We start from the raw sequence: 24,368 nt of genomic DNA, 5'->3' as shown, positions 1-24,368 counted from the left end.
GGGACTTACCCTAAGAGCACTGAGGAATGATCTTCACATTTGCATTTAGAAAGAGCTATCTGACTGCTCTGTGCAAGCTTGATCAGTAGAAGTGGGGAGGAGCAGTGGAAAGGGTGGGGATGAAGGGGCAAGAGATCAAGAGGCAGCTGTTCCATGGATCAACCATAGGGTAGATGTGGGCCATGGGAAGGGATGGGCCTGGTCACCAATTAGCTGCAGATGAAGAGGCAGAGCTGAATGACTCCCCAGTTTCTGGCCTGGATCATGATGAGTTGCACAAATAGTTATCCCCTTGACAGAGATGTGATTGACTCCCAAGCCTGGGCAGGTCCCAGGTTCCAAACAGAACAGAAGTCCCCGAATCTTATTTCTACCACATTCAGTTGGTCAAAGTTAGTCACAGGCCAGCCCAGATTCAGTGCTGGTGGGGCCTACCTGACGGTGTGAATACAAGGAGGCTCAAGTCGCTGGGATCATTTCATAACACCCCACCACCACATCCAAGTTCCAGACAGGAAGAAAGGGAAAAACAAAGCCAAAGGCCAGAAGCACTTGCCACCTAGCTAGGCCTATCCTTTTGAACAAGCTTTCCCCGAAGTCTCATTCAGTGCCTTCCTCGGGTCCAGAGAAAGAAATGGGTCACATGACTATCCCTAGCTGCAAGGGAGTCTGGGAAACAGTATTTTAACCTGAGCACACTGACACCACCAATAAAATCCAAATTCTCAGTAAGGAAGAAGGAGAGGATAGATCTAGAGGAAGCAACTAGCAGGGCCTGCTGCAGAGGCCATGGAGGAGTTGGGGGGGGGAACCACCACCACTAAGTGCTTTTATGGGAGAGAAGCCACACTCAGCATGCACCAACTTATGAGAAAATGGAGAGGCTGGTTCATTAGGTCTGCGATGGGGTCCAAGGTGTGCATCTCCAACACGCTCCCAGGGCTGCTGATCCTGGCAGTAGGAAGATCACACTTGGAGTGGCCCTAAACTGGGTTATACTGGGGTCACAAGCAACCCCACATGTCAGAGGCTTAAATAGCTGAGGTTTGTTCCTTACTCATGCAGCCTGTGCACTGTGAGTTGGCTGGGGCTTTGCGCCTGGGAGCCAGGTGGCCAGAGCATCTACCATCTGGAGCAGCACTGGTGACCAGGCCAGAGGGAAAGAAGTCATTCATGGCAAAGAATTAAGCAACTCTTAGAAGTCATTCAAGTCAAATGGCCATGCCCAACATCTGGCAGGGAAGGGAAGCTGGTACTGGTGAACCATACTACAGACTAAGACAGCTTCACAGAAGAGATGGGATTTAAGCAGAGGGGTCTTTGAAGGATAAATAGGAGCTTACTCTGTAGAGAAGAGGCCAGAACATTCTAGGCTGAGGGAACGTCATAAATAACTATAACACCAATGTTGAGCACCTGTCATGTACCAGAAGCATTCAAATCGTTTCCTGACTGGTCTTCATGAGAACCCTGAGGTATTATTAGTCCATTTTATAGAAGAGGAGGCTGGGGGTCTGAGATCAGCTGGCCACTTGCTGAAGGTCACAGGGCCAGAAAGTGGGGCCCAGGAAATCAAACCCAGTGTCCTAGTCCTTTCCTCCCCTGCCACAGTGGAGTCATGGAGCCTCATGACTGTGTGGAGTGTTTGCAGAATAATCTGTGGGCTGCTCTTTCTCTGGAAATGGCCCCAACACCCACAGGGTTTTTTGGGGGTGGATGGGGAATTATTAAGGGGTTGCAATATTTTTTTATTGTGGTAAAATACACATAATGTAAAAGTTATCATTTTCATCATTTTTAAGTGTACAGTTCAGTGGCATTCAGTACATTCACATTATTGTGCAACCATCATCACCATCCATCTCCAGAACTTTTTCATCTTTCATAATTGAAACTGCCTCCATTAAACATTAGTTGCCTATTCCCTCCTCACCCCAACCCCTGGCAACCACAATTCTAATTTCTGTCTTTAAGAATTGGAGTGTTCTAAGTACCTTATATACATGAAATCATACAGTATTTGTCCTTTTGTGTCTGACTTTTTATCTTAGAGTAACGTCCTCAAGGTTTACCCATGTTGTAGCGTGTGTCAGAATTTCATTCCTTTTTGTGGCTGAATAAGGTTCCACTGGATGTATATACAGTATTTTGTTTATTTATGCATCGGTCCACGGATACTTAGGTTGTTTCTACCATTTTGGCTATCGTCAATAATGCTGCTATGAGTGAACAAACATCTGTTTGAGTCCCTGCTTTGGGTCCTTTTGTGTATAGACCCAAAAATGGGATTCCTGGTTCTAGAGGAGTTTTTCTGTTTGTTTTGTTTTTTTAGACAAAGTCTCACTCTGTCGCCCAGGCTGGAGTACAGTGGCACAATCTCTGCTCACTGCTACCTCCACCTCCCAGGTTCAAGTGATTCTCCTGCCTCAGCCTCCCAAGTAGCTGGGATTACAGGCGCGTGTTACCATGTCCAGCTAATTTTTGTATTTTTATTAGAGACGGGGTTTCACCATGTCGGCCAGCCTGGTCTCAAACTCCTGACCTGTGATCCGCCCTCCTCGCCCTCCCAAAGTGCTGGGATTACAGGTGTGAGCCACCGCGCCTGGCAGGAGTTTTAAACATACAAGACAAAGGTGCCTGTGGGCTTCGTTGGGGTCTGGGAAAATGCTGCGCAGGAGCACTGCAGGAGGATGCCAGGCCCTAGGATGTCCTAGTTCATCTCCCTTCAGCTGGCTCTGGGGAGGAGGATCTGTGGGAGCCCCGCATCCCATCCAAGATACACAAAGCTTCTCTGCCAGTTGTTTAACTGCTTCACAGGCACAGACCTTGTCCCCAAGGAGTCGGAATGTTCTCACGGGAAAACAGTCGATAACACACCTGAGTCTTCCTTTCCTTCATCTATAAAACAGAGGTGCTGGTGTCGCCCGCCTGCCTCACAGACAGTTGTGAAGTTTGAATGAACTAATGCCTGCAAAGGATGCAGAGAGAAGCTGGCGGCTCATTCTGCACCTGCTGCTGCTGTAGGCCTGCCACGCCCAGCCCGCTTGCGGGTCAAACTGGGGCGCTGACAGGAGCTGCTGTCTGCAGAGGCTGGGGGCCTCTGGGGCTATTTCCACACACCCAGGCGAGTTCTGGGGCTGAAACAGCTAAAAAGAGGGCAGACTAGAGGTAAGATGGCTTCCTCATGACAGTTCTAGGGCCGAGGTTCTCAAACAGGAGCATGAGTGAAAATCCCCCAGATAGTGTTCAAACTCAGATAACAGCCTCCACCCTGCAGTTTCTGACTCAGGAGTCTGGGGTGCGGCCTGATAATTTGCATTGTAACAACTCCTCCTGCTCCGGCTCCTCCTCCTCCTCCTTCTCTTCTTCTTTTTTTGAGACAGACTCTCGCTCTGTCACCCAGGCTGGGTGCAGTGTCACGATCTCATGATCTCAGCTCACTGCAACCTCTGCCTCCTGCGTTCAAGCAATTTTCCTGCCTCAGCCTCCCAAGTAGCTGGGATTACAGGCACCCACCACCACGCCCAGCTAATTTTTGTATCGTACGTAGAGACAGGGTTTCACCACATTGGCCTTCTGGTCTCGAACTCCTGACCTCAAGTGATCTGCCTGCCTCGGCCTCCCAAAGTGCTGGGATTATAGGCGTGAGCCCCCGCACCTGGCCTGCATTCTAACACATTCTTAGGGGCTGCCGTTGCTGCTTACCTGGGGACTTCACTGTGAGAACCACTGCTCTAGAAAATGAAGGAGAAAAAGATGTTCATTTTTGAGGACCGTGGACACATGGATTCCCTCCTCCTTCTCTTTTTTCCCTTTCCTTCCTTCTTTGTCCAATATTTAATTGAGCATTAAAATTGGGACTACAGAGAAAAAAAAAAATGACAGAGTCTTGGCCTATAACAGAGAGTCTAGAGCTGGGCCGGCCAGATGGTCGCCGGCTGCCCAGGGCCCCAGCCTGTTGTGACCGGACGCGGAGGAATCCCAATAAGTCAGCCTGCGGGTGGAAGGGAAACACCGTGTCCCAGGCCAGGGGCCAGGGCAGCTTGCCAGGTCCTGTGAGAGCCCAGGCAGAGCCCGGGCAGCCCTGTCCCTGGGGTTGGGTGGTCCCCAGGCGGCAGGACGCTGGGTGAGGAGCCGGTTTGTGGAAGAGCATCTGCGACAGGGCTGTGCCCGCCCAGGCCAGGCCTTCAGAGGCCACGATGGAAGGCGGATGAGAAGTACAGTGAGCAGGACAGACGTCCTATGGGCAGTGGAGTGGCCTTGGCTCAAGTTGTTCCATTTCCCCTTTTCAATACTCTGCCCCTCATGCTGAGCCCCGCAGGCCACCTTCCCATGGATCCACCCTCCAGGCTTCTGTAGCCTTCCCTTCCCTCCCTCGCCAACCTGGCTTTCATTCCTCAGGGGCCTCCTATTTTCAAAGGAGAGAACTAGCCACTTTGATCAGCACGACCTAGGAGATGTCATCCTACACCAGTCAGAACCCGAGGACGATGCCAGAGGTGCCCCACGCAAAGGCACAGCTCCAAGAGGGGCAGCAGACCTGGCCTCCCCTTCACCACTAGATCCATTTCTTCAACTGTGAAATGGGGCCAACAGGACATGTGTCGCCGGGCTGTGGGGATTTGATGAGATGATATCATGAAGAGGTTCTTTGTAACTGGTACAGTCCATAGCCAGGTCCTCTCCGCAGGAAAGCCCCAAGGCTGGAAGATCCCTTTGGGTTAACCCACCACTATTTCCTCAAACTCTTCAATATTGACTTGTGCTTTGATTTGGGCCATCACTTGGGAGTCTCAGTTCCTTAAGGTGACTGCTTGTTATTCATTTGCTCTAATTTCATCTCTTGTGAGCTGCCAGCTCCCCAACTAGATAAACTGCAGACCCCACCTCCTAGTAGTCTCGTCTGTAGCTCCTAGAGACATGCCTTAGAAGAGGTGTTCTGGGGCCTGGAGAGGCATTTGGTGCCCTCACATCTACCTGCCATACCACATGCAGGGCAGCCTCTAACAAAGTCCCATCCTCAGGGTCTGTCCAAGCAAAGGGGGTGGACACAGGGAGGAGATTAAGGACTCGGACTCTGGAGACACCTGCTTGGCTTCAAATACCTGTTCCACAACTTGATGACTATGTCTTTGGGTGAGTTACTGTAAGATGAGGAGAGTCACCGTACTCCCTCACTGGGTGGTTGTGAGGAGTGGATGGATGAACAGGTATAAAAGACTGGGGCCAGCCTGTACCTGGTGAGCTCCAGGTCAAAGTGAGCCCCTGCATTTGTAAGCGAGCCAAGCAGAAGCCATGAATGACAGCAGGGCTGCTTCATGTTGCTCCTGACTTCTGGTAATTTTCTGCTCTTACCACAGTCCCCTCCAGCACAACTGGACATGCTGCTGTAAGTGTAGTCTTCTTATCCATCACAATAGGTAATTTGCCTTTTTAAAAAATTTTATTTTTGAGACAGAGTCTGGCTCTGTCACCTGGGCTGGAGTGCAATGGCACAATTTTGGCTCACTGCAACCTCCACCTCCCAGGTTCAAGTGATTCTTGTGCCTCAGCTTCCCAAGTAGCTGGGACCACAGGTGTGTGCCACCATGCCTGGCTAATTTTTTGTATTTTTAGTAGAGATGGGGTTTCACCATATTGGCCAGGCTGGTCTCAAACTCCTGGCCTCAAGTGATTCTCCTGCCTTGGTCTCCCAAAGTGCTGAGATTACAGGCATGAGCCACCATGCCCAGCTGTGCTTTTTCAATCAATCTATGTACCTTAGAAAAGGTTGCAGTGAGCCAAGATTGTGTCACTACACTCCAGCCTGGGCGACAGAGAGAGATTCCATCTCAAAAAACAAAACAAAACAAAACAAGAACAAAACAAACAAAAAAAACTGCTCCAGAAGCCCTAGCCAAAGTCTAAAGGTGGCCACTGGCCTGGGTGGCCAAGAGCTAACATCTTTACTCAAGGTTTTACACAATGCAGGGACTGCGCTGAATTCTTTACCTGGCTTGGGAGAAAAATGTTTAGCAAGTGACAAAAGGTTATCTATATCTATAGTAAATACAATTCTTTAAAATTGACAAAAGCAATACCAATAACCCAATAGAAAAATGGGCAAAGGATACAAATAGGCAGTTCTCAGAAGTGCAAATCAGAATAACCAATAAACATGTGAAAAGATGCTTAGATTTATTAATAGAGAATTGCAAACTGAAGTACAAATGAGGCTGGGCATAGTGGCTTACACCTGTAATCCCAGCACTTTGGAAGGTGAAGGCAGCAGATCGTGTGAGCTCAGGAGTTTGAGCCTGGGCAACATGGTGAAACCCCGTCTCTACAAAAAAATTAAAAAATTAGCTGGGCATGGTGTTGTGTGCCTGTAGTCCCAGTTACTTGGAAGGCTGAGGTGGGAGGGTTGCTTGGTCCTGGGACTTCGAGGCTGCTGTGAGCCGTGATTGCAACCCTGCACTCCAGCCTGGGCAACAGAGTGAGACCCTGTCTAAAAAAAAAAAAAAAAAAAAAGATGCCACTGCTTCATCTATCAGAATGGCTAAAATGTAAATGATTCCACTTTGTAAAATAAACAATGTTAACCCGCATCTGTGTGTATGTGGCAGGGTTTCCTCAACCTCGGCATTATTGATATTTGGGGCTGGACAATTCTTTGCTGTGGAGACTGTCCTGTGGACTGTAGTTTAGCAGCATCTCTAGCCTCCACTCCCTAGATGCCAGTAGCACCTCCCTCCAGTAGCAACCAAAAATGTCCACAGACACTGCTGAATGTCCCCTGGGGGGCAAATTGCCCCAAATTGAGAACCACTTAGTATATAGGTAAACATGTATAGTTGTGTGCAATTTAATGAACACAATTAATTTTATCACCATTTTACATAAAAGGAAACTGAAGTGCATTTCTTAGGGTCCCACTGTAAGTTGAGGTCCTGAGATTCCAAGAAAAGTCTTATTTCAGAGCTCAGTGTCTTGCCCAAAACGCAGTCTCACTGCTCAAACACATTCTTGAGGTTTGATTGGCTGAATGCACGTGGAACATCAGGTTCATGTTTCCAAGCAAGAATCATGGGTTGGGGAAGGCAAGTGTTTACTGTGGTCCAGCTGAAGACTGTGGTGTCTGAAACTCTGTCACATAGGAGGCTACAGGCCCGGGGCTGGCTTGGCTCCCGTGAAAACACCGCAGCAGGCAGCCAGTCCGGAAGGCAGCATCTGGCAGGGCCTCCAGGCCTTCTGAGTAAGGAAGACCCCAGCTTGCAAAAGACATAGAGGCAGCACTGTGACTGGAACTGAATAGCCACACCTATATCACCTATATTCAAGGGCAAAGGGCCAGCAACCACGGTGGAAGTGGGGGCAGGAGGTGGGGAGGGGATGGCTGGACTCCTGATTCTTTTTCAGTTTCCCTCCCTTCTGGCTGTTGAACACTCAAGTACCTCCCCACTGTCCTCTCCACTCTGTCCTTCCTACAAAGCACCCTCTAGAGTGCAGCCAGCTGGGCAAGGCATGGTCCTATAGGGGGCAGTGTGCATGTGCATATGAAGCCTGCTGGGTACCTCAGCCTTTGGCCTGATCATGAAGATGGTGAACTGGCTTGTTTGGGGCAGAAGACTACAAGTTCTGTGAGGGCAGGGCCCACATAGCTTGTGCATCTTAGGGTGCCTGGGACACAGTGGAGATCAAGGTTGGATGGATGCAGCATGGGGGAGGGAATGGTGAGGATGGGCATGGTCAGGTATCTGTCAGCTGGGACAAACCTCCCAGGCCATTGAGTCCAACTTGCGCGAAGATAGTCACTGAGGAGCTGCAGTGACACCTGAGCCTGTGAATAAACCAGGTCCTATCAGGGGGCAGTGTGCACATGCACATGAAGCCTGCTGGGTACCTCAACCCAGGCAGTTACCCAGGTATCCTGCTGGGTAACTCAGAGTTGAGTTAAACCCTGCTCCTTGATGACCACTCGTGGTAGGGCAGCGATGCTGCTTAAAGAACTTAAGGAACGAATCTGATTAAATAATTATGATTTAGCATTTTAAGTGGAAACCTCTCATGGAGCTGCTTGTAGGAAACGCTGGCTGGCTGAGTTCCCTCCTTCTGCCCCTGCTGGACAAATGGCCTCGCTCGCTGTGCTGGGCTGGCAGAGCTGCAGGCCTCCAGGTTTCTGCTGGAAGCATCATCCCTTTCTTCTTTCAGGCTTTGTTGAGCCCCAGGTGGAGCTGATGGTGGCATCCTTTGGACCCCACTGTAAAGTCCTTGCAGACATCTGTCATGGCACGATGACAGCTTTACTGCACGTGCACTCACTTGAGGGCAGAGATCAGATCTTAAGATCCTACTGCAGAAACCTAGGGCCAGTGACTCCTTGAGATGTCATCGTACCGATAGGTGGTGACGGTGGCCGTGCATTTCCACAGTTTAGGGCTTTTTCTGTCCGTGGCTCTCAATTCCGCCGCACCTTAGACTCTCTTGAAGATTTTCTAATGCCTAGGCCACACTCCAGGCCAATAAAATCAGAATCTGGGCAAGGCCTTGGGATCAATCTTTTTTTCAGACAGGGTCTCACTCTTGTCACCCGAGCTGGAGTGCAGTGGTGCGATCACAGCTCATTGCAGCCTTGAACTCCTGGGCTCACTTGCTCCTCTTACCTCAGCCTCCTGAGTAGCTGGGACCACAGGCACATGTCACAACACCTGGCTAATTTTTGTAGATACGGGGTCTCACTGTTTTGCCCAGGCTAGTCTCAAACTCCAAGCTCAAGTGATCCTCCTGCCTGGGTCTCTTGAAGTGCTGGGACTGTAAGCGTGAGCCACTGTGCCCGGCCAGAATCAATCTTTTTTTTTTTCCTAAGACGGAGTCTCACTCTGTTGCCCAGGCTGGAGTGGCGTAATCTCGGCTCACTGCAACCTCCAACTCCCCGGTTCAAGTGATTCTCCTGCCTCAGCCTCCTGAGTAGCTGGGTGAAACCCCATCTCTACTAAAAATACAGAATCGATCTTTTTAAAAAGCTTCCTAAGTGTTTCTAAGGTGCAAAACTGAGAGCCTCTAAGTGGACTTTGGACGGAAGTGGGGTGGAGGTTGATGGTGTAGGAAATTTGGAATTTTTGACTGTAGCTATTTTGGTGGTTGTAATTGAAGTAAAACTGCACCAGGGTCAGGAGACCTGTGGTAGGCCCAGCAACTCTGTGACCTATCTAAACTACACAACCTCAAGGGCAGGCTGTGGTACGGGGCTGCCCCACTGAGCCATCTGCAGAGATGGTATCACTCAACGATGAAAGACTCAACGAACCAGCCTTTAACGACCAGTCTTTTCTATTTCAAGAGCAGTCTGGACTCTGACAGCCCCTGATTCAGGTGCAAACTAAAAATTTTAAGATTGGCAAGCAACAGACACTCCTTAAGTGGTTCCTAACTCTCCACAGGTGCAGAACACTTAAGGGTCCCAACATCTGATTGAAACACAGCCCACACCAAACCACGAGAGATGGCACCTCATACACATTAGGGTGGCTACTATTAACAAGAACAAGGATGTGGAGAAATTGAAATTGTTGTACACCATTGGTGGGAACATAAAATGGTGTAGCTGCTGTGGAAAATGGGACAGCAGTTCCCCCAGAAAAATTAAAGAATTACCATATGATCCAGCAATTCCACTTCTAGTATATATTCAAAGGAAAGCAGGGTCTGAGTTTTTCTTTTTTTTTTTTTTTTTTTGAGACAGAGTCTCACTCTGTCACCCAGGCTGGAGTGCAGTGGCGCAATCTCGGCTCACTGCAACCTCCACCTCTTGAGTTCGAGATTCTCCTGCCTCAGCCTCCCGAGTAGCTGGGATTATAGGCGCGCACCGGCGCGCACCACCACGCCCAGCTAATTTTTGTATTTTTAGTAGAGATGGGGTTTTGCCATGTTGGCCAGGGTGGTCTCGAATCCTGACCTCAGATGATCTGCCCACCTCGGCCTCCCAACGTATTGGGATTACAGGTGTGAACGCCTGGCCTGGCCTCAGATATCTGTATATCCATGTTCACAGCGTTATTTGCAACAGCCAAGAGGTGGAGGCAACCCAAGTGTCCACCAACAGATGAGTGATTAAACAAAATACGGTATATACACATGTTGAGGTATCAGCAGCCTCAAGCAAGAAGGCAATTCTGACACATGCTACAGCATGGATAAACCTTGAGGACATTATGCTAAGCGAAATAAGCCGGTCACAAAAAGACATGCTGTACTTTTCCACTTGTATGAGGGACCTAGAGAAGTCATTCATAGAGACAGAACGTAGAACAGTGGTTGCCAGGGGCTGGGGAGGTGGAAGGAATAGGGAGTTAGTATCAATAGGGAGTCTGTATCAATGGATACAGACATTTGTACATATTATTTGGGGGTAGGGCAAAGTGAAGGGAAAAGAAGGTTCAAGTTCCAGACTGGGGATGAGACAAGGTGCTTCACCCCTTCCTCGGTTTTATTCTTACTCAATGCAGGATAGAAAATGTTTCAAAGACTCACAGGAATAACTGTGGGAATGCTGATAGTGTTTCTGGTGAGAACCCAGAAAAGAGACACTAAAAAAAATTAACTGGCCAGGCACGGTGGCTCACACCACCCAGCACTTTGGGAGGCCACAGTGGGAGGACCGCTTGAGCCTAGGAGTTTGAAACCAGCCTGAGCAATAAACCAAAACCCGTCTCTACAAAACAAATAAAAAAACTGTTAGAAGCAAGCAAGTAGGTATGGATATCACCCCAAAGGGCAAGGTGAGAAGGATGTCCAAACAGTGGCTAGCTAATGGCATCTGAGGATTCTGAAAGAACTCATAGCTCTGGCCGGCACGGTAGCTCACGCCTGTAAACCCAGCACTTTGGGAGGCTGAGGCAGGCAGATCACCTGAGATTAGGAGTTCGAGACTAGCCTGGCCAACATGGTGAAACCCCATCTCTACTAAAAATACAAAAATTAGCCAGGCGTGGTGGCGCATGCCTGTAATCTCAGCTACTCGGGAGGCTGAGGCAGGAGAATCGCTTGAACCTGGGAGATGGAGGTTGCAGTGGAGCCGAGATCGTGCCATTGCACTCAGCCTGGGTAACAAGAGCAAAAGTGCATCTCAAAAAAAGAACTCACAGCTCTCATGAAAAGTTTGTGAACCCCACCAGATGATCAATCTCCATTACATTTTGATTAAAAATGACAACGCAGATTAGTCCATGTTCTTGAATCCATCCATCAGATTTGACTTGGGCCTACTTTCCAAAACTCAAATGCATCCTCAATGGGCACTTACAGTCCTAAGAAGACTCCAAAGCCTCTGCCATCTTAAGCTGCCAAGGCCACTCTCAGAGGCTTCCGAGCATAGAGAACCACCAAAGTGAGCGTGTAATTCCCTAAGGCCACCACAGTGAGAGTCCTTGCTCATCAGGATGTGCAAGCTCCCAAATGTCTGTTTAAAAACCAGACATGCTGTCTTAATACTCATCCATCAGGAAAGACACAGGAATAAAACAGAGCTGCCCGGGAACCATGTGGATGGGTGGGGCAGGAGGGCATCCCTCACATCCCAACACAGGTCGGGGGTCTGATCTAAGTGTGATGGTCACAGCCCTGCCAATATGCAGGGCTTGCTCCTTCGCCTCTGCGCCCTCAGTGCCTGGGAGAGATGGAACCCACGGACCCTGTGTCACAGTCACCAGGTTACTTTGTGATCTCCTTTAAGGACACTCTCACAATTCTAGTGTGTGTAGAAATCATCAAGTGAATATGGCCTTTAACTCAAAGAATGAATGTCTTACCCTGCAGGCTGGGCCCTTCCTGCCTGCCTCAAAACTGTCATATTCCTCTGTGCCCATGCCTTAGTGAACCTGGCAGACCCTGTTAGGAGGTACTGATTTCTGTCAGGCTTTCCCCAGTGTAGGCCTAGGAGGTGCAGGCTGGGTCCTATTGCATGGATGTAGGGAGCAACATGGTCACTCTCCCTTGACAAAGCCTCCCTTGATCCCCAACCCTACCCCTAAGGTCACAGCAGCAGCCTCCCCACCCCAGGCCAAGGCTAGCACAGCTTCTGCATAAAGGCTTCTCCCCTGTGCTTCTCCTGGCCACAGGGCCAGCAGCTAGCTCTGGAAGGAGGTCACAGCAGAGGCAGGCCAGGGGGAGAGGTGGAGGAGGCTGCAGAGGCTGAGCTCTTTCCCCTAAGGCCTCAGACAAGAAAGCACAGGAAGAGGGACCCGAGACCTGACTGTGCCAAGAAAATCCCCGCCCTGGGTTCTCAAATCCAAATGCAGAAACTGCAAACCAAGGGAAAAAATTGTTTTTAAAAAAACCAAGTTTTTTTTCTTTCCTAATAGCTAGTTCCAATGATGTTTATTACCCACCCTGAGCTGAAATAACAGTAGACAAAGATAGAAGCTAGCCTCTGGTTTTACAAAGCCTTTGTACAAGTCCTCTCTGTCTTTTCTGTCCATGCCAGGGAAATGTATTGCTGGTGCTAGAGGGAGAGGAAATATGGACGGCCAAGAACAGGGCGGCACAGTCCTCTGGGCTGGAGGCCTGTGTTCCTTCCCATAAGCAGGGCCTGTGGGGTGTATGGGGCGGAACATAGGCCTCCGCACCAAACTGACAGCAGAGAAAAGCCAGGCAACCTGTTCAATCGCCCTGCAGTGACCTGGGTTCTATGTGTGGGAGTGAACTGCTGTGGCCCTGGAGCGACTGCTCCAGCCTTGGGGCTGATGTGGTCTAGAAGGACACCTCGCCACACAGTGGCAGGGCCAGGACCCTGGCCAGGCAGAGAGGTTGGGTGGGTGGAGGACTGTGCTACGCTGTACTTGACTCAGGGAAGAAGTCTTGATGGGGACTCTTTGTGGACTCTGCCCCCAGGGGCTGGAGCAGCCGGAAGGAGCAGGCCTTGGGCAGCAGGCTCCACGTTCCTGCTCATCGGGAGCCCCCAGGAATCTTGTCTGTTGTCCCTGGCCACTCACAGCAAAAGAACCCCGCTTCCCTACTCCGGAGGTGCCTGGGGTCCCCAACAGCAAAGCATGGCTTCCCCTTGGTCTTCTCAGTGAATCGTGAATCAGGACTTCTCCTTAGGGGTTATGCCACAGAGGCCTCCTGCAGCACAGGTGAGGCCCCAGCCATCTCAGGGGGACTCAGAAGACTTGGTAAACCTTGATAAAAATCCAGAGACAGGGAAGGGCAAGGATGAGCAACTCCGTCACTTTCCAGGTGAAGCTGGCCCAGCTCAGAGGCCCACTGCTTTCAGGCCCAAGGTCGCTGCTGTGCTCTGTACTGTCACTTGGAACTGCCCTGGATTCTAGTCTCCTGGTCCTCTCATGCAGAAGGCAGGCTGGGCCACGCCCTCACCGAGGGTCCTTGGAGCTGGGCAGATGGTGCCGGGGTAGCTGCTATCTCAGAGGCTGCTTGAGCTCGAACAGGCCTGTCCCGCCCTTGACGACCTTCCCGACCACAAGGCAGGCAGAAGGAGACCTCAGCTCATCGTGGGATCCTGACAGAGACACAAGAACACGTGTCAGGGTGTTGAGGTAGAAGTTGGGAATGTCATGAGGGGATTATGGGGCTGAACACTGAAGTCTCGGGACTCAGGTGGGTCCTGAGTCTCTGAAGCTGATGGGATCACGAGGCAGCCCCGCTCTAGCACTTGAGAGGGGAAGGCCCTCTTCCTGTTCCTTCAAAGCGTAGAGGCAGCTGTCGTGTCTGCTGTTCAGCCCCCTCCAGCCGCCCCCGCTCCCCTCAGATCCCAAGATCCCACTGGTGTGCAAGGAACCATGGAAAGATGCCCATGGGTGAGCCCGTGTGCCCAGAGTCGTCAGTAGAGGGGAGGCCAGGGCTCCTGCCCACGCACTAACCCAGCATGGTGGCTTGCTTCAGAAACTGGAAGCTGGTTTCAAACGTCATCTGCTGTAGCGGGGAAGAGTTTGACCGGATCCCAAAGCGATTCAGTGGCTTGTAAACACCCTCGAAGCACATATAATCAGCAACCAGGGAGAGATGGCGAGGGTCGACCGCGATGCCTGTCAAACGGGAGGTAAAATTAGGAGGGATTAAGCAGTGACCACGGGAGCAGTCAGCAGACACAAGCCAAGCTGCCTCCACATCAGCACATGGCTTGGGAGTTAGACTCTGGGGCTCCCCTTCAGCTCCGCCACCTGCTCACGCTACTTAACCCTTCCCCGTGGTCTGGGGCATCTTTCCCTGACCCCTGCATCCTGCTTCCCACTTCCTTCCAGCAGCACAGGAAATGAGGATCTAACCGCACTGTTTTCACTTGGGAACTGAAACCCCAAAGGCAGGATGGGGCCAAGTTATCAATCAGGAGCTTTCTCTAAGGCACCAGCAGATGAGACACCCCTGAAGCGGCCTCAGTGATGGGAGACGTCACCTCTTCACAGATCTGCAGTCTTCTACAGGTGCACTCACTGCACCCGTGCTGCAGTGCCTGCCTTGGTGCTGGACTGACTCGGTGCTGGACCGACACGGTCCTGACCCTCCTGCCGAGCCTTCTGGTGTCCTGGCTGGTGCCCAGACCTCGGGGTGTTATCTGCAAGCTCCCCTTACCATACACGGCAAACACATCCTTGATCTCCTTCTCGATCACCCGCAGCGCGGCCTCGATGCCATACGTGTTGGCCATGGCGTGGATGTCGTTGGAGTAGAGGCGGCGCAGATCCACGACCTGGAGAGAGGAAGGAAGGGATTTATTTAGAGGGCCTGGCCTTCTGCTCCCTTCTGCCTGCGTATCTCCCCCTGGCCGCTCTCTCTCTCCTTGTGTCTGGCAGCTCGGTACAGCTGATGACAAAGTGGTCAAGAGGTGGCCCAGGATTAGCAGAAAGAAATGGCTAGGCAGAGCTGCTGACGGCTCGCTGGCCGGGGCCCAAGGTCTGTATCGTCATTACAAGAATCCAGGGATAACTTTGGACACGCTTTAGATTCAATAGGAAGAAAAGGATTTTTTCTTCTTATTTTTAAACTGAGATCTGTTTACTAGGATTAAGGCTTCCCTTAGGAAGCAAGGAAAGTTCCCCTAGCAGCGACACATTACACACCCCTCCAGGGTGCATGGAGTGGGGGCCAGTCAGCCGCACAGGCATGTGCCGGGCCTTACCAAGGGGCCAAGGTGCGGCTGAGCTGTCTTGGAGGAGCCTCTCACCCTGCACTCTTGGCAGGTGCCAATCCTCCTTGCTCATCCTCTGGGAAGTGTTTGGTAAAAGGGTTCAGGGGAGCAGGAGACTTTGCAGGGTGGTCATTGGTGGGGGCAGAAGTGTACGTGGCAGGGGGAGCTTTGCCAGCCTAGCATAGACTTGTTGGGGGGTTAGGCTAGAGGGCCCCAGTTCCTCAGTGTTCTGTGGGGGAAACCCAGAAAGTTCTGGGAGAGTTGGTGAAGTGGGAGTACTTGGAGACACAGCTCAAAGGACAGATGAGCTGGTGAGCAGGTGGGACAGGAATGCCAGGGCACCTCTACCCCTGGGACCCCCTTTACCAGATAAAGCGAACACCATCTAGGCAGGTGATGCAGCAATGATTTCTTACAACTCTACTTCGGGAGGGTCTTAATTTCTTTTTTTTTTTTGAGATGGAGTCTCACTCTGTCCCCCAGGCTGGAGTGCAGCGGCGCAATCTTGGTTTACTGCAAGCTCCGCCTCCTGGGTTATCGCCATTCTCCTGCCTCAGCCTCCCGAGTAGCTGGGACTACAGGCACCCGTCACCACGCCCGGCTATTTTTTTTTTTGTATTTTTTAGTAGAGAAGGGGTTTCACCATGTTAGCCAGGATGGTCTTGATTTCCTGACCTCGTGATCCGCCTGCCTTGGCCTCCCAAAGTGCTGGGATTACAGGTGTGAACCATCACGCCCGGCCCGAGGGTCTTAATTTCAAGGAAAAAACTCTACTCAAATTAACCCGGGCGACTCTGGGTTGGATAAGTTCAGCAGGGTGCTTTACTGGGGACCTGAATGAGGCTAACGTGCCCCAGAATCCCCGGGAGGCGGACGAGGACACGCACACTTGGTTTGGGGAATGTGGCCTGGAAGCACGAATGGCTCAGGAAGGGCCAGAGTAAATCGCCTAGAGCGAGCCTCCCAGTGGCTGGGTCTTGAGACAACGTGGGGTGAGGACTAATGCTTTGTCCCAGGCCAGCAGACAGCCTGTCTTACCTCTGCATACTTGAACAGCTCTGGGAGGTTGATTCCTTCTGTGTTTAGCACAAGCTCCTTCTCGTTCTTATTGTTGGTTGTTTCATTCAGGAGGCACCGAGTGATGCCCTTGGTCGCATAGATGACGGCACCATGGGCCAAAGATACTACCAGGGAGCTCATGTCAAAGTTGATCTTCATCAGAGGGAGCTTCACTGTCACCTGCAAAAGGAGGGAGAACTGGGTAGGGTGACAGCTACCCCAGTCCCCACAAAGAGGACTGAGGCGAGACTCCTTCAAAACCTTTTCAGGAACTCCCTGGCTGGGGGAAGGTGGTCCTGCTGGGCAAGCCAGCAGGTAGTCTGAACATTGGAGATGGCTGAACTGTGTACAGGTCAGCCATCTCCAGTCCCCCAGATTCAGGGGGAAACAGTGGGGTTGTTTTCACAGCTGTCGGTGACAACATTGAGATTCACATCCACTCTGCACTGCCCTTAATGTCCTTAAAGACCACAAGGCAGGGTACACGTTGTTTCACGCGTGCAATCCCATCAGTGGTTCTTGTTATTACCCCATCACTTGGGAACCACTGAACTGGATCAAAGGAAAGACAAAGCGTAAGTGTGTGCACATGTCTAGGCATCCAGACCATCCAGGCTTTAAGGGAACCATGAAATCCCTAAAAAGATGGTGGCAGGGGCTGTGTGTGTGGGGAACTGAAGTGTCCCTGCCTGAGGGCACGAACAGTGTCTCTACAACACGTGTGGTCCATGGTAACATATCTGTTGTACTGAAGATTAAAGGAGGTGGTGTATTTGAAAGTACCTAAAGGGCCTGGTAGATCAGTCCTGTGTGTCTTGAAAGATCGGGGAGAAGTGGCTTACTAGGGGTTTGAAAATGACACGTGTGGGCCCTTTTTCGGGGCAGAGGGTTTATAGCCATCACCAGATTCCTAAAGGGATCTGGGATTAAAAAGAACGAATGACTCTCGCAGGCCCCAAACAGGAGGCCTGGGTGTGCTCTGAGTGGGAGACCATGGGGAATGTTGGCTGCCCCCTGCCCAGCTGTGCAGGGGAGCTCAGCAGGCCCCTCCCACAGAGGGATTTGGCCAGCTGGACCAACCACCCAAGCCCTGGCCTGCACGGCCACACTGACCTGGCACCACAGGCTCTCCTCGGTGTCGTACTGGTAGTCATCTATGAACGGGTGGATCTCACGCACAGCCTGGACCCGGCGCTCCATGGCCTCGGGCCCCTGGGGCTCCTGGCTGTGGGTGGGTTTCCGGGGCTGCGTCAGGAGGGCGGGAAGGGACGGGTCCTCCTCAGTGCCTAAGCCCACCTCTTCGTCTTGCTCTTGGGTCTTTCGAGCACCTTCCCTGTGGGGATTTCGTTCCTCCTGCATGTCTTCATCGTCGTTCTCCTCGCCCTCCCTCTCCTCCTCTTCCTCACTCTCATAATCAACCTGGCAGAAAAGGGAGCACAGGCTGTGTCACTTGGGGCCCCACCATCTACCTGGACTCTGCCTGTGGAACAAAGACCCCTGCAAAGCCTTGGCTGGCCTGGGCTACCTAGGCCCCACCTGCTCCACACTCCCGGCTCCTCTGCTCCGGCCTGGTTGGTCTTTCTTCTTCTTTTTGCCTTGAGAATGCCACCTCTCTGTCCCCCTGAGCCCCCCACAGAGGTGGAGCTCACCCTCACTCAGCCCTCACTGGTGTACCTGCTCACCGGTAAGTTCCCTCGGCCATTATGACAGCAGGGGACTGGTTTGTGGGAGGAGAGAGAGGTATATTTTCATTGTAAAAACCAGAGGCAGCCTGACTTTTTCTTGCCAGAAGCCTGTCTGGGTCCTTGAGTCCGATTTAAGTCCAGGGATGGCCACATCTAAAAGGCAGCCCTGGAGTGGACCCGTGCCAAATTCCCACCCTATGAACCCCATCTTCTCAAGAGAGAGGTATGCTGGGCAGGCAGGTGCTGCTTCAGGGTTCCTTGTGGGTTCATGACACAGAGGTGTGGCCTGGGTGCCGGGAGATAATCCCTCTAGGTTAACAGGGAAGGGGGCTGGGACCACAGCCCCTTCACCCCACACAGGGTCTCTCACCTCCTCCTCCTGCTTCTCCTTGCGTTTGGCATCAGAGGCATCGGCGTCCCCCTCCTCAGCTTCAGCATCCACAATGTGCCCCTCCTCTTCCTCATCACCCTCCTGCTCTCCCTGTGGTTTGTGGGCAAGGAAGAAAAAGATTAACTCCAATATCTAGTGCTCAGTGAATCCATCCATCCACCCACCAACCCATCCATCCATCCATGCCCCACCCTTCTAACCCCTTCTCCCATCCAGCCACCACCCTCCATCCACTGCCACCCAACCCAACCCGTCTACTGGCATCTACTCTGTCCAGTCCCAGAACCCAGGCCTCCTTCCCTTCAGTCTTCATCTTTACATGCACCACTTACTTGCAAAGTTTCATTCCCAAAAATTAAAAAAAAAGTGCCAGGACTTGCTTTCTTAGAAGAAGATGGTGTCAAATATTGTTCCAAATATTTTTGATCAAACCCAGTTGCAGGTGGGGATGAGGAGGAAGGGTTATCTTGTAGAATACTGAGTATCTCTTCCTTTCTCCTCCTGAACTTGGCTCCTAGTTTTTTATACTCTCCTTCTGGGTGAATTAAGAATCAAGACCAGGCAGCATTCTAAAGATAGTCCACACCCGCTTGTGCTTGAGTGAGCTAGCAGGTGAACTCACGGAGCAGGAGAGACCTAGCATTTTCCCTGGTGTAGGCCAGCCCCTCATTTTAGGGGTGAGAAGACAGACCCAGAGAAGGGTGAGACAACTGAGACCACAGAGCTGGTTGGGGGTAGTTCCAGTCCACATCATCCCCAACCCAGGCAGGCTCGCTGCTGGCTCAGATGGCACCCAGGGACCTGCTCCCACACCACCCTCAGGTCTGGCCTGCTCCTGGGTCTCCTGGCAGATATCTGATTATTTATTCCTGGACTATTTTGCTCCTCCTGGTTTTTTCCCTCTTCTTCCCCTTTTTGTCACTGCAGTCCAACTTCTCTGCTTCCAGATACCTCTCTGGTCCCTGTCAGTGCCCTGGTGGGCCTCAGTTCATCTTGCCTGGGCAAGTCAAAGGCAGAGCCAAAGGAAACCGGAAAAAGAACTTTCAAAGGCTCAGTGCACGCCATGACCTCGAGCCCCTCCTCAGGATGAAGACCACTTACAGCGGGGTCTTGGAGAGCAGAGCTATGATGCGGAGGCCTGCCCCGGGGCTGGCTACACCATGCTGCCTGGCAGCCTCGCCTGCCTGGCCCATCAGGCCAAGAAGTGAATGCTGCTTCTGGGCTCTCAGAACAGCAGGTAAAAGCTGAGATAGGTAGGAGATGGGCCAGCACCAGGACGGGGCTGGAGGAGCACAGAGAATAGGCACAGAGCCTGCCCAGTCTGGGGGCTGTCCCTGTGCAACTCTAGCGACCCCCAGGGACTCACTCACCCGACTCCTCCCCAACTCCCCAGTGTTGTCCAGATCCCGCTGCGTAGCTCTTCGAGTGTTTACGTTCCTGAAGGTTGATGCTTTATTATTCTTCTTTTTGATGGATTCCATCAGAAGTTTAAAGAATCTAAAACAAGAAGAAAGCCAAAAAGCCCTGTGCAGTACCAGCATGTCCAGCCCTACCCTCATTTGGGGGATAGGATGCTGAGGGATTCCCACAGGGGATCAGTGCACGAGATGGAGGCCCAGCCTCTCCTAGCCACTCACTTGTCCCTACCCGCTGTTTTGGAACCGTCTCTGGCATATCAGGAACACCGGTTCCACAGTCCAACAGGCCTGGTCTCAATAGGTGCACTGCCACTCCCGGGGTATGAGTAGGACAGGCAGCTTCCTCAGCTTTAAGCCCCATTGTCTAGAAAATATGGGAATTACTACGTATTCTGCAATCTTGTTTGCTAACGATGAGAAACAACCCTATGTCTGATTCCTCTCACAGCGCCTGGCAGAGTGCGTGCTTGGTGAAGGACAGTTGTAGGTGCCGCTGTGGTCGTCCTCTAACAAGGAAGGCAGAATCTACTGTAGGAGAGGGGAACCCCATCCAGGACTAGGACCTTCCCCTGCCCACAACCTGCAGCATCTCCAGAAGGTGGTGTTGCTCTGGCCAGAGAACTCCCGTCCTTGGTGTGGGAGCCCCGGCAATGTGACGAAAGAACGAGGACTTCGGAAGGGCTCATCAAAATTTCGAAGGGCAGAGATAACTTAGCTTGTGGCAATGAATCGTGTCAACAAGTTAGAACCACACCAATTTAAAAGAACCAACCTGAAGCTCAGAACCTGGCCCCCTGCCACTTCCTCCAGAGCCATCTATTTTTAGGGCCCCTTAGGATCCACCCTGTCCCCTCCATACCACTTCTTTCCTCATGTAACCCCCTGCCTGTCTTTTCCAACAGGCCAGAATAGCACACCAAAAAGGGCTGCTTGTGACTGTGAGAATCGGGTCCCTCACACATCCAGCCAGCCGTCCCACTTTCTCTGAGCGCCTATACTGTGCCCAGCATGTGCCAGCCCTGGTGGCAAAGCAAGGACGAAAAGACAGACTCCAGGCCCTCAAGGAGCTTAGAGTCTTCATCTGAAAAAGTAGGCAGGTCAAATGTATACTATTTTGCTCATTAAAAACAAAAGAATGCCACTCATCTTCCCTAGTATTATTATTATTAGTTTTTTCTTCCCCCCCGAGATGGAGTCTCTCTATCCCCCGGGCTGAGTGCAGTGGTGCGACCTCGGCTCACTGCAACCTCCGCCTCCCAGATTCAAACGATTCTCATGCCTCAGCCTTCTGAGTAGCTGGGATTACAGGCACGCACCACCATGCCCGACTAATTTTTCTATTTTTAGTAGAGACGGGGTTTCACCATGTTGGCCAGGCTGATTGTGGACTCCTGACCTCAGGTGATCCACCTGCCTTGGCCTCCCAAAGTGCTGGAATTACAAGGGTAAGCCACTGCACCCAGACCCCAATATTATTTTTTAACTTTTTAAAGGTGTACGTGGTTTGCCCTTGGTAGAAAAAAAGCCCCCTCATCCATTAATCCAGAGAAGAGCTTGTTTACCAGGCACTGGGGACAGGAACAGGATAGCCAGATGAGAGAAGGCCGGGCTTGACTTTAGAAAGATACAATCCCACTGGAAAGAGGGGGTGGGAGAGATGTTTCTGTAAGGACAGGTTCAGGTTAAAGTCCTGATCCTGCCACAGACTGGAGAGGAGGGCCTTGATCTCATCTGCAACATGGGATCACTCTCACTCTGCACCCGAGGCTACTGTGCAGAGCAGAGGAGATGGAATGAGGCGGAGTGGGGGTGCGGGGCTCAGCTGCTGCCACACACAGGGCTGCTTCCCTCAGCTGGGCGCCCCAGCCTGTCTCAACTTGTGGCAATGTCACGGCTCTGATGCTTTTGCCCCCAGCATTTCACATCCGGCCTCAACTCTAACTGCCCATCTGCTCCCTCCACCCTGTGCACCCTTTGGGCCTTTGCTTGAGCGGCTCACTCTGCCAGTAACTTCCCTGGCCAATATCTACCTACTGAAGCTGTACTCATCCTTCAAGGCCGGGCCTCAGCTGCTGTAACTCTTCCAAGAAGCCCTCCCTGATTCCCCCAGTTGGGGATGCTTTCTGCCTTCCCTGCCTCTTTTGGTGACCAGGACTTGTGGAGAACGTAGGAGGGAAGGAGGTGAGAAGGCAGAATGAATGGCTGGTGAGTAAGTGGTAGGCATGCGACTAGCGTGCCAGTTTTCCTGGAGGTGCAATTTGCCCTTCTATGGTTTTGCCAAGAGCAGGGGAACTAATGGCCCACAGTGACTGCCTTCTCAAGGTTGTGCAGCTCATCGGAATGTAGCAACCGAAAGGGAACAGGAGGGGCAGGGGCAGAGAAGCCTCCCGTCCCACGTAAATAATTACAAACAGAGCACATGACCCCTGGCGGTTTCTGAACGCGCCTGGCAACAGCTCCACCACCTGCTGTTTGGAAAGTCAGATTCACAGAAGCTACAATTACAGACTGTCAGCTGGGTCTTTTCATGGCTGGGGACCGGAGGCCAAAACTTACAGCCCCTAACTCCTAGCTCAGTGCTCTTTCCACTTCACCTCCCCGGCCACCTGCCAGACAATTTACACAAACAGCCCATGTGATGGGTGCCAGTGCAGAGATCTGGGGGGCCTTCTACACTTGTATATCTCTACCTAGGGAACCATCTGTCTCGTGCTGTTTTTATCCAGGCTCTGTCAAGGGTCTCATGACTCCACAGCTGGGAGAAGGGAGGGTGAGGGCAAAGAGAAAGAAAAGGAGGGTGGCAGAGAGGAAGGAAGGGGGAGGGATGGGAGAAAGGAAGGAGAAAAAGCTTCTTGGGGGTTGGCTGCTCTTTTGAAAGTGCACTCACACTTCCTCCCATTTCCTGTGGGCGGCCAGAGGCCTGAACGCAGCTGCTCTGCTGCCTGGGGCCTGACAAAGGGAGTCCAGACCGCACCCAGCTCATCCACTGCCCCATCTTTTAGCTCTGCCTAACCCCTCAGCCCCATTCTGCTGAGTCCTTGAGGCCACCTCCACCAAAAGCTACTGCGCATGGCTTTATTTATCACAGATTTTCAAGTGCACAAGCAAAACACAGGGAGGAGCTGAAAAAGTACTTCACGGCTGGGAACAAGCCAGGGCTGTCCCTCATCAGGAAGAAGTCTTAAAAAGTGATTTCCTATTTTCAATTCCATGAGGTAATATAAGTAAAAAGAACCCCAGCATGGGCTGGCGCCAGCCTCGTGCCGACCTACCTGCTGGGCAGGCCTGGGCCTCCTGTGAACAGAACTGGGGCAAAACATCTAACTCCGCCCACCCTTAGTTATTCTCTAGAGGCCATGAAATCTGAATTCCCATTTCCCAGAAAACCACTGCCAGGCCAGCACAAACGCCCCCTGCACTTGGAAGTTACGTTCCTCGCTGTTAATTAAGGAGCTGGCAGGCAGGTGCACAGAGCACTCCCCTGCCACTCTGCCCAGTGCCCAGATAGCACGGAGGACCACTTGACAGAAGGAATGTTCTCAGCCCAGGCTGGCACCAACGCAGGTGCTCCTGAGGCCCAGCCAACAACAACTTCACCCAGGGCTCGTGAACTGGGGCAGGAAGCACCTGGCCAGTGACCCCCGTCCAAAGGACTGAGTTCACATCCAAGCTCCTCCACCCCAAGACCCACCATCCCAAATGCCACCTGCACAGAGGGCTGGCTCGAGGCCAGGCCCCATAAGGTGAGAGGGCAGAGGGCTGAGGGCAGAAAAGTCGTACTGTGTTGCCCACGCCTGCCCCTGTGACTCAGCGACGAATGGGCATGGCTCAGTATGTGTTTGTGGGATGGCTGAGTGCAGGGAGCTTTCTGCTTCTGCTCTGTCATTGCTTCTCTATCGGAGCAGCTCCCAGAAGACCGAGAACTGGTCTAGATTAGAGGCAGTGGTCAGTGGCCTGTGGCCAGATCCTGCAACAGATGAGAACCATCTGGGCCTTACTGGGCTTTTAAAAACACATGAATTAGTTGCTGATGTTTAAAAGTCAGGAGACCTCAATTATATAAAAGCAAAGGCAAGTAAACAAGTGACCCAAGAAAGAAAAAAACGTAGGAGGTGGGAAGCTTGTTTTCTTTCTTTTTAAATCAAAAGATGTGGCCCCCCGGGCCTCCATTCCTGCATAGTAACAGGTGCCCCTTGACACAGGTTCCACACTCTTCAGTCTGCCGGGGGCCTCCCAAGCCTGCTTCACTGGCCTGTCACCTGCTGGGCTATGCAGCCTGTCTGTGTTCACACTTCACCGTCTAGGGTTAGCTGGTGAGTCAAAAGTGCTTCGTGGGCTCTTCCAGGCTTGCCCCAGTCCCCAAAAAGCCCATCCTCCTGCTCCCCGGAACTCAGCATTGTGGCCTCTGCTTTTCAAATATCTAACAGTAACTTGAACTTGAGACAAAAGTTCCTTTTCCCTACTGGACAGGAACTCGAGACAGGAACTCGAATTTCTCTGGAGGCAATCCTGGTTATAGAATGGAGATCTAACAGCAGCATGCCACCAGCACATTGTTCATTAGTCACAGAATCTAAATGCATCAGGAACCACATTATACTGCCTGGAGTAACACCCTAGCAAACATTAACAGCATGTGCTGCTCCGACACCACAGAAGCACCGCTTTGATGGTGCTCCTTTCTCTTTACCACACCC

General features: G+C 51.8%; 1 protein-coding gene across 1 annotated transcript in view; it reads right to left on the bottom strand.

Moving 5' to 3' along the window:
• Positions 1 to 6,156: 6,156 nt before the first annotated feature.
• Positions 6,157 to 24,368, bottom strand: part of POLR1A (RNA polymerase I subunit A) — an 87,499-nt gene continuing 69,287 nt past the window's right edge. The window contains exons 28-34 of the mRNA XM_003816568.7: positions 19,624 to 19,750; positions 18,233 to 18,343; positions 17,291 to 17,596; positions 16,157 to 16,357; positions 14,563 to 14,680; positions 13,854 to 14,018; positions 6,157 to 13,492 (exon numbers count right to left, since the gene is read on the bottom strand). Coding sequence (XP_003816616.1) covers positions 13,392 to 13,492; positions 13,854 to 14,018; positions 14,563 to 14,680; positions 16,157 to 16,357; positions 17,291 to 17,596; positions 18,233 to 18,343; positions 19,624 to 19,750 — 1,129 coding nt within the window. The 3' untranslated portion in view covers positions 6,157 to 13,391. The remainder of the gene's footprint in view (positions 13,493 to 13,853; positions 14,019 to 14,562; positions 14,681 to 16,156; positions 16,358 to 17,290; positions 17,597 to 18,232; positions 18,344 to 19,623; positions 19,751 to 24,368) is intronic.

This window comes from Pan paniscus, chromosome 12 (genome assembly GCF_029289425.2).
Source record: "Pan paniscus chromosome 12, NHGRI_mPanPan1-v2.0_pri, whole genome shotgun sequence".
NCBI classification, from domain to species: domain Eukaryota; kingdom Metazoa; phylum Chordata; class Mammalia; order Primates; family Hominidae; genus Pan; species Pan paniscus.
The sequence above is the reverse complement of the archived record's forward strand: the minus strand, read 5'-3'. Positions and strand labels throughout refer to the sequence as shown.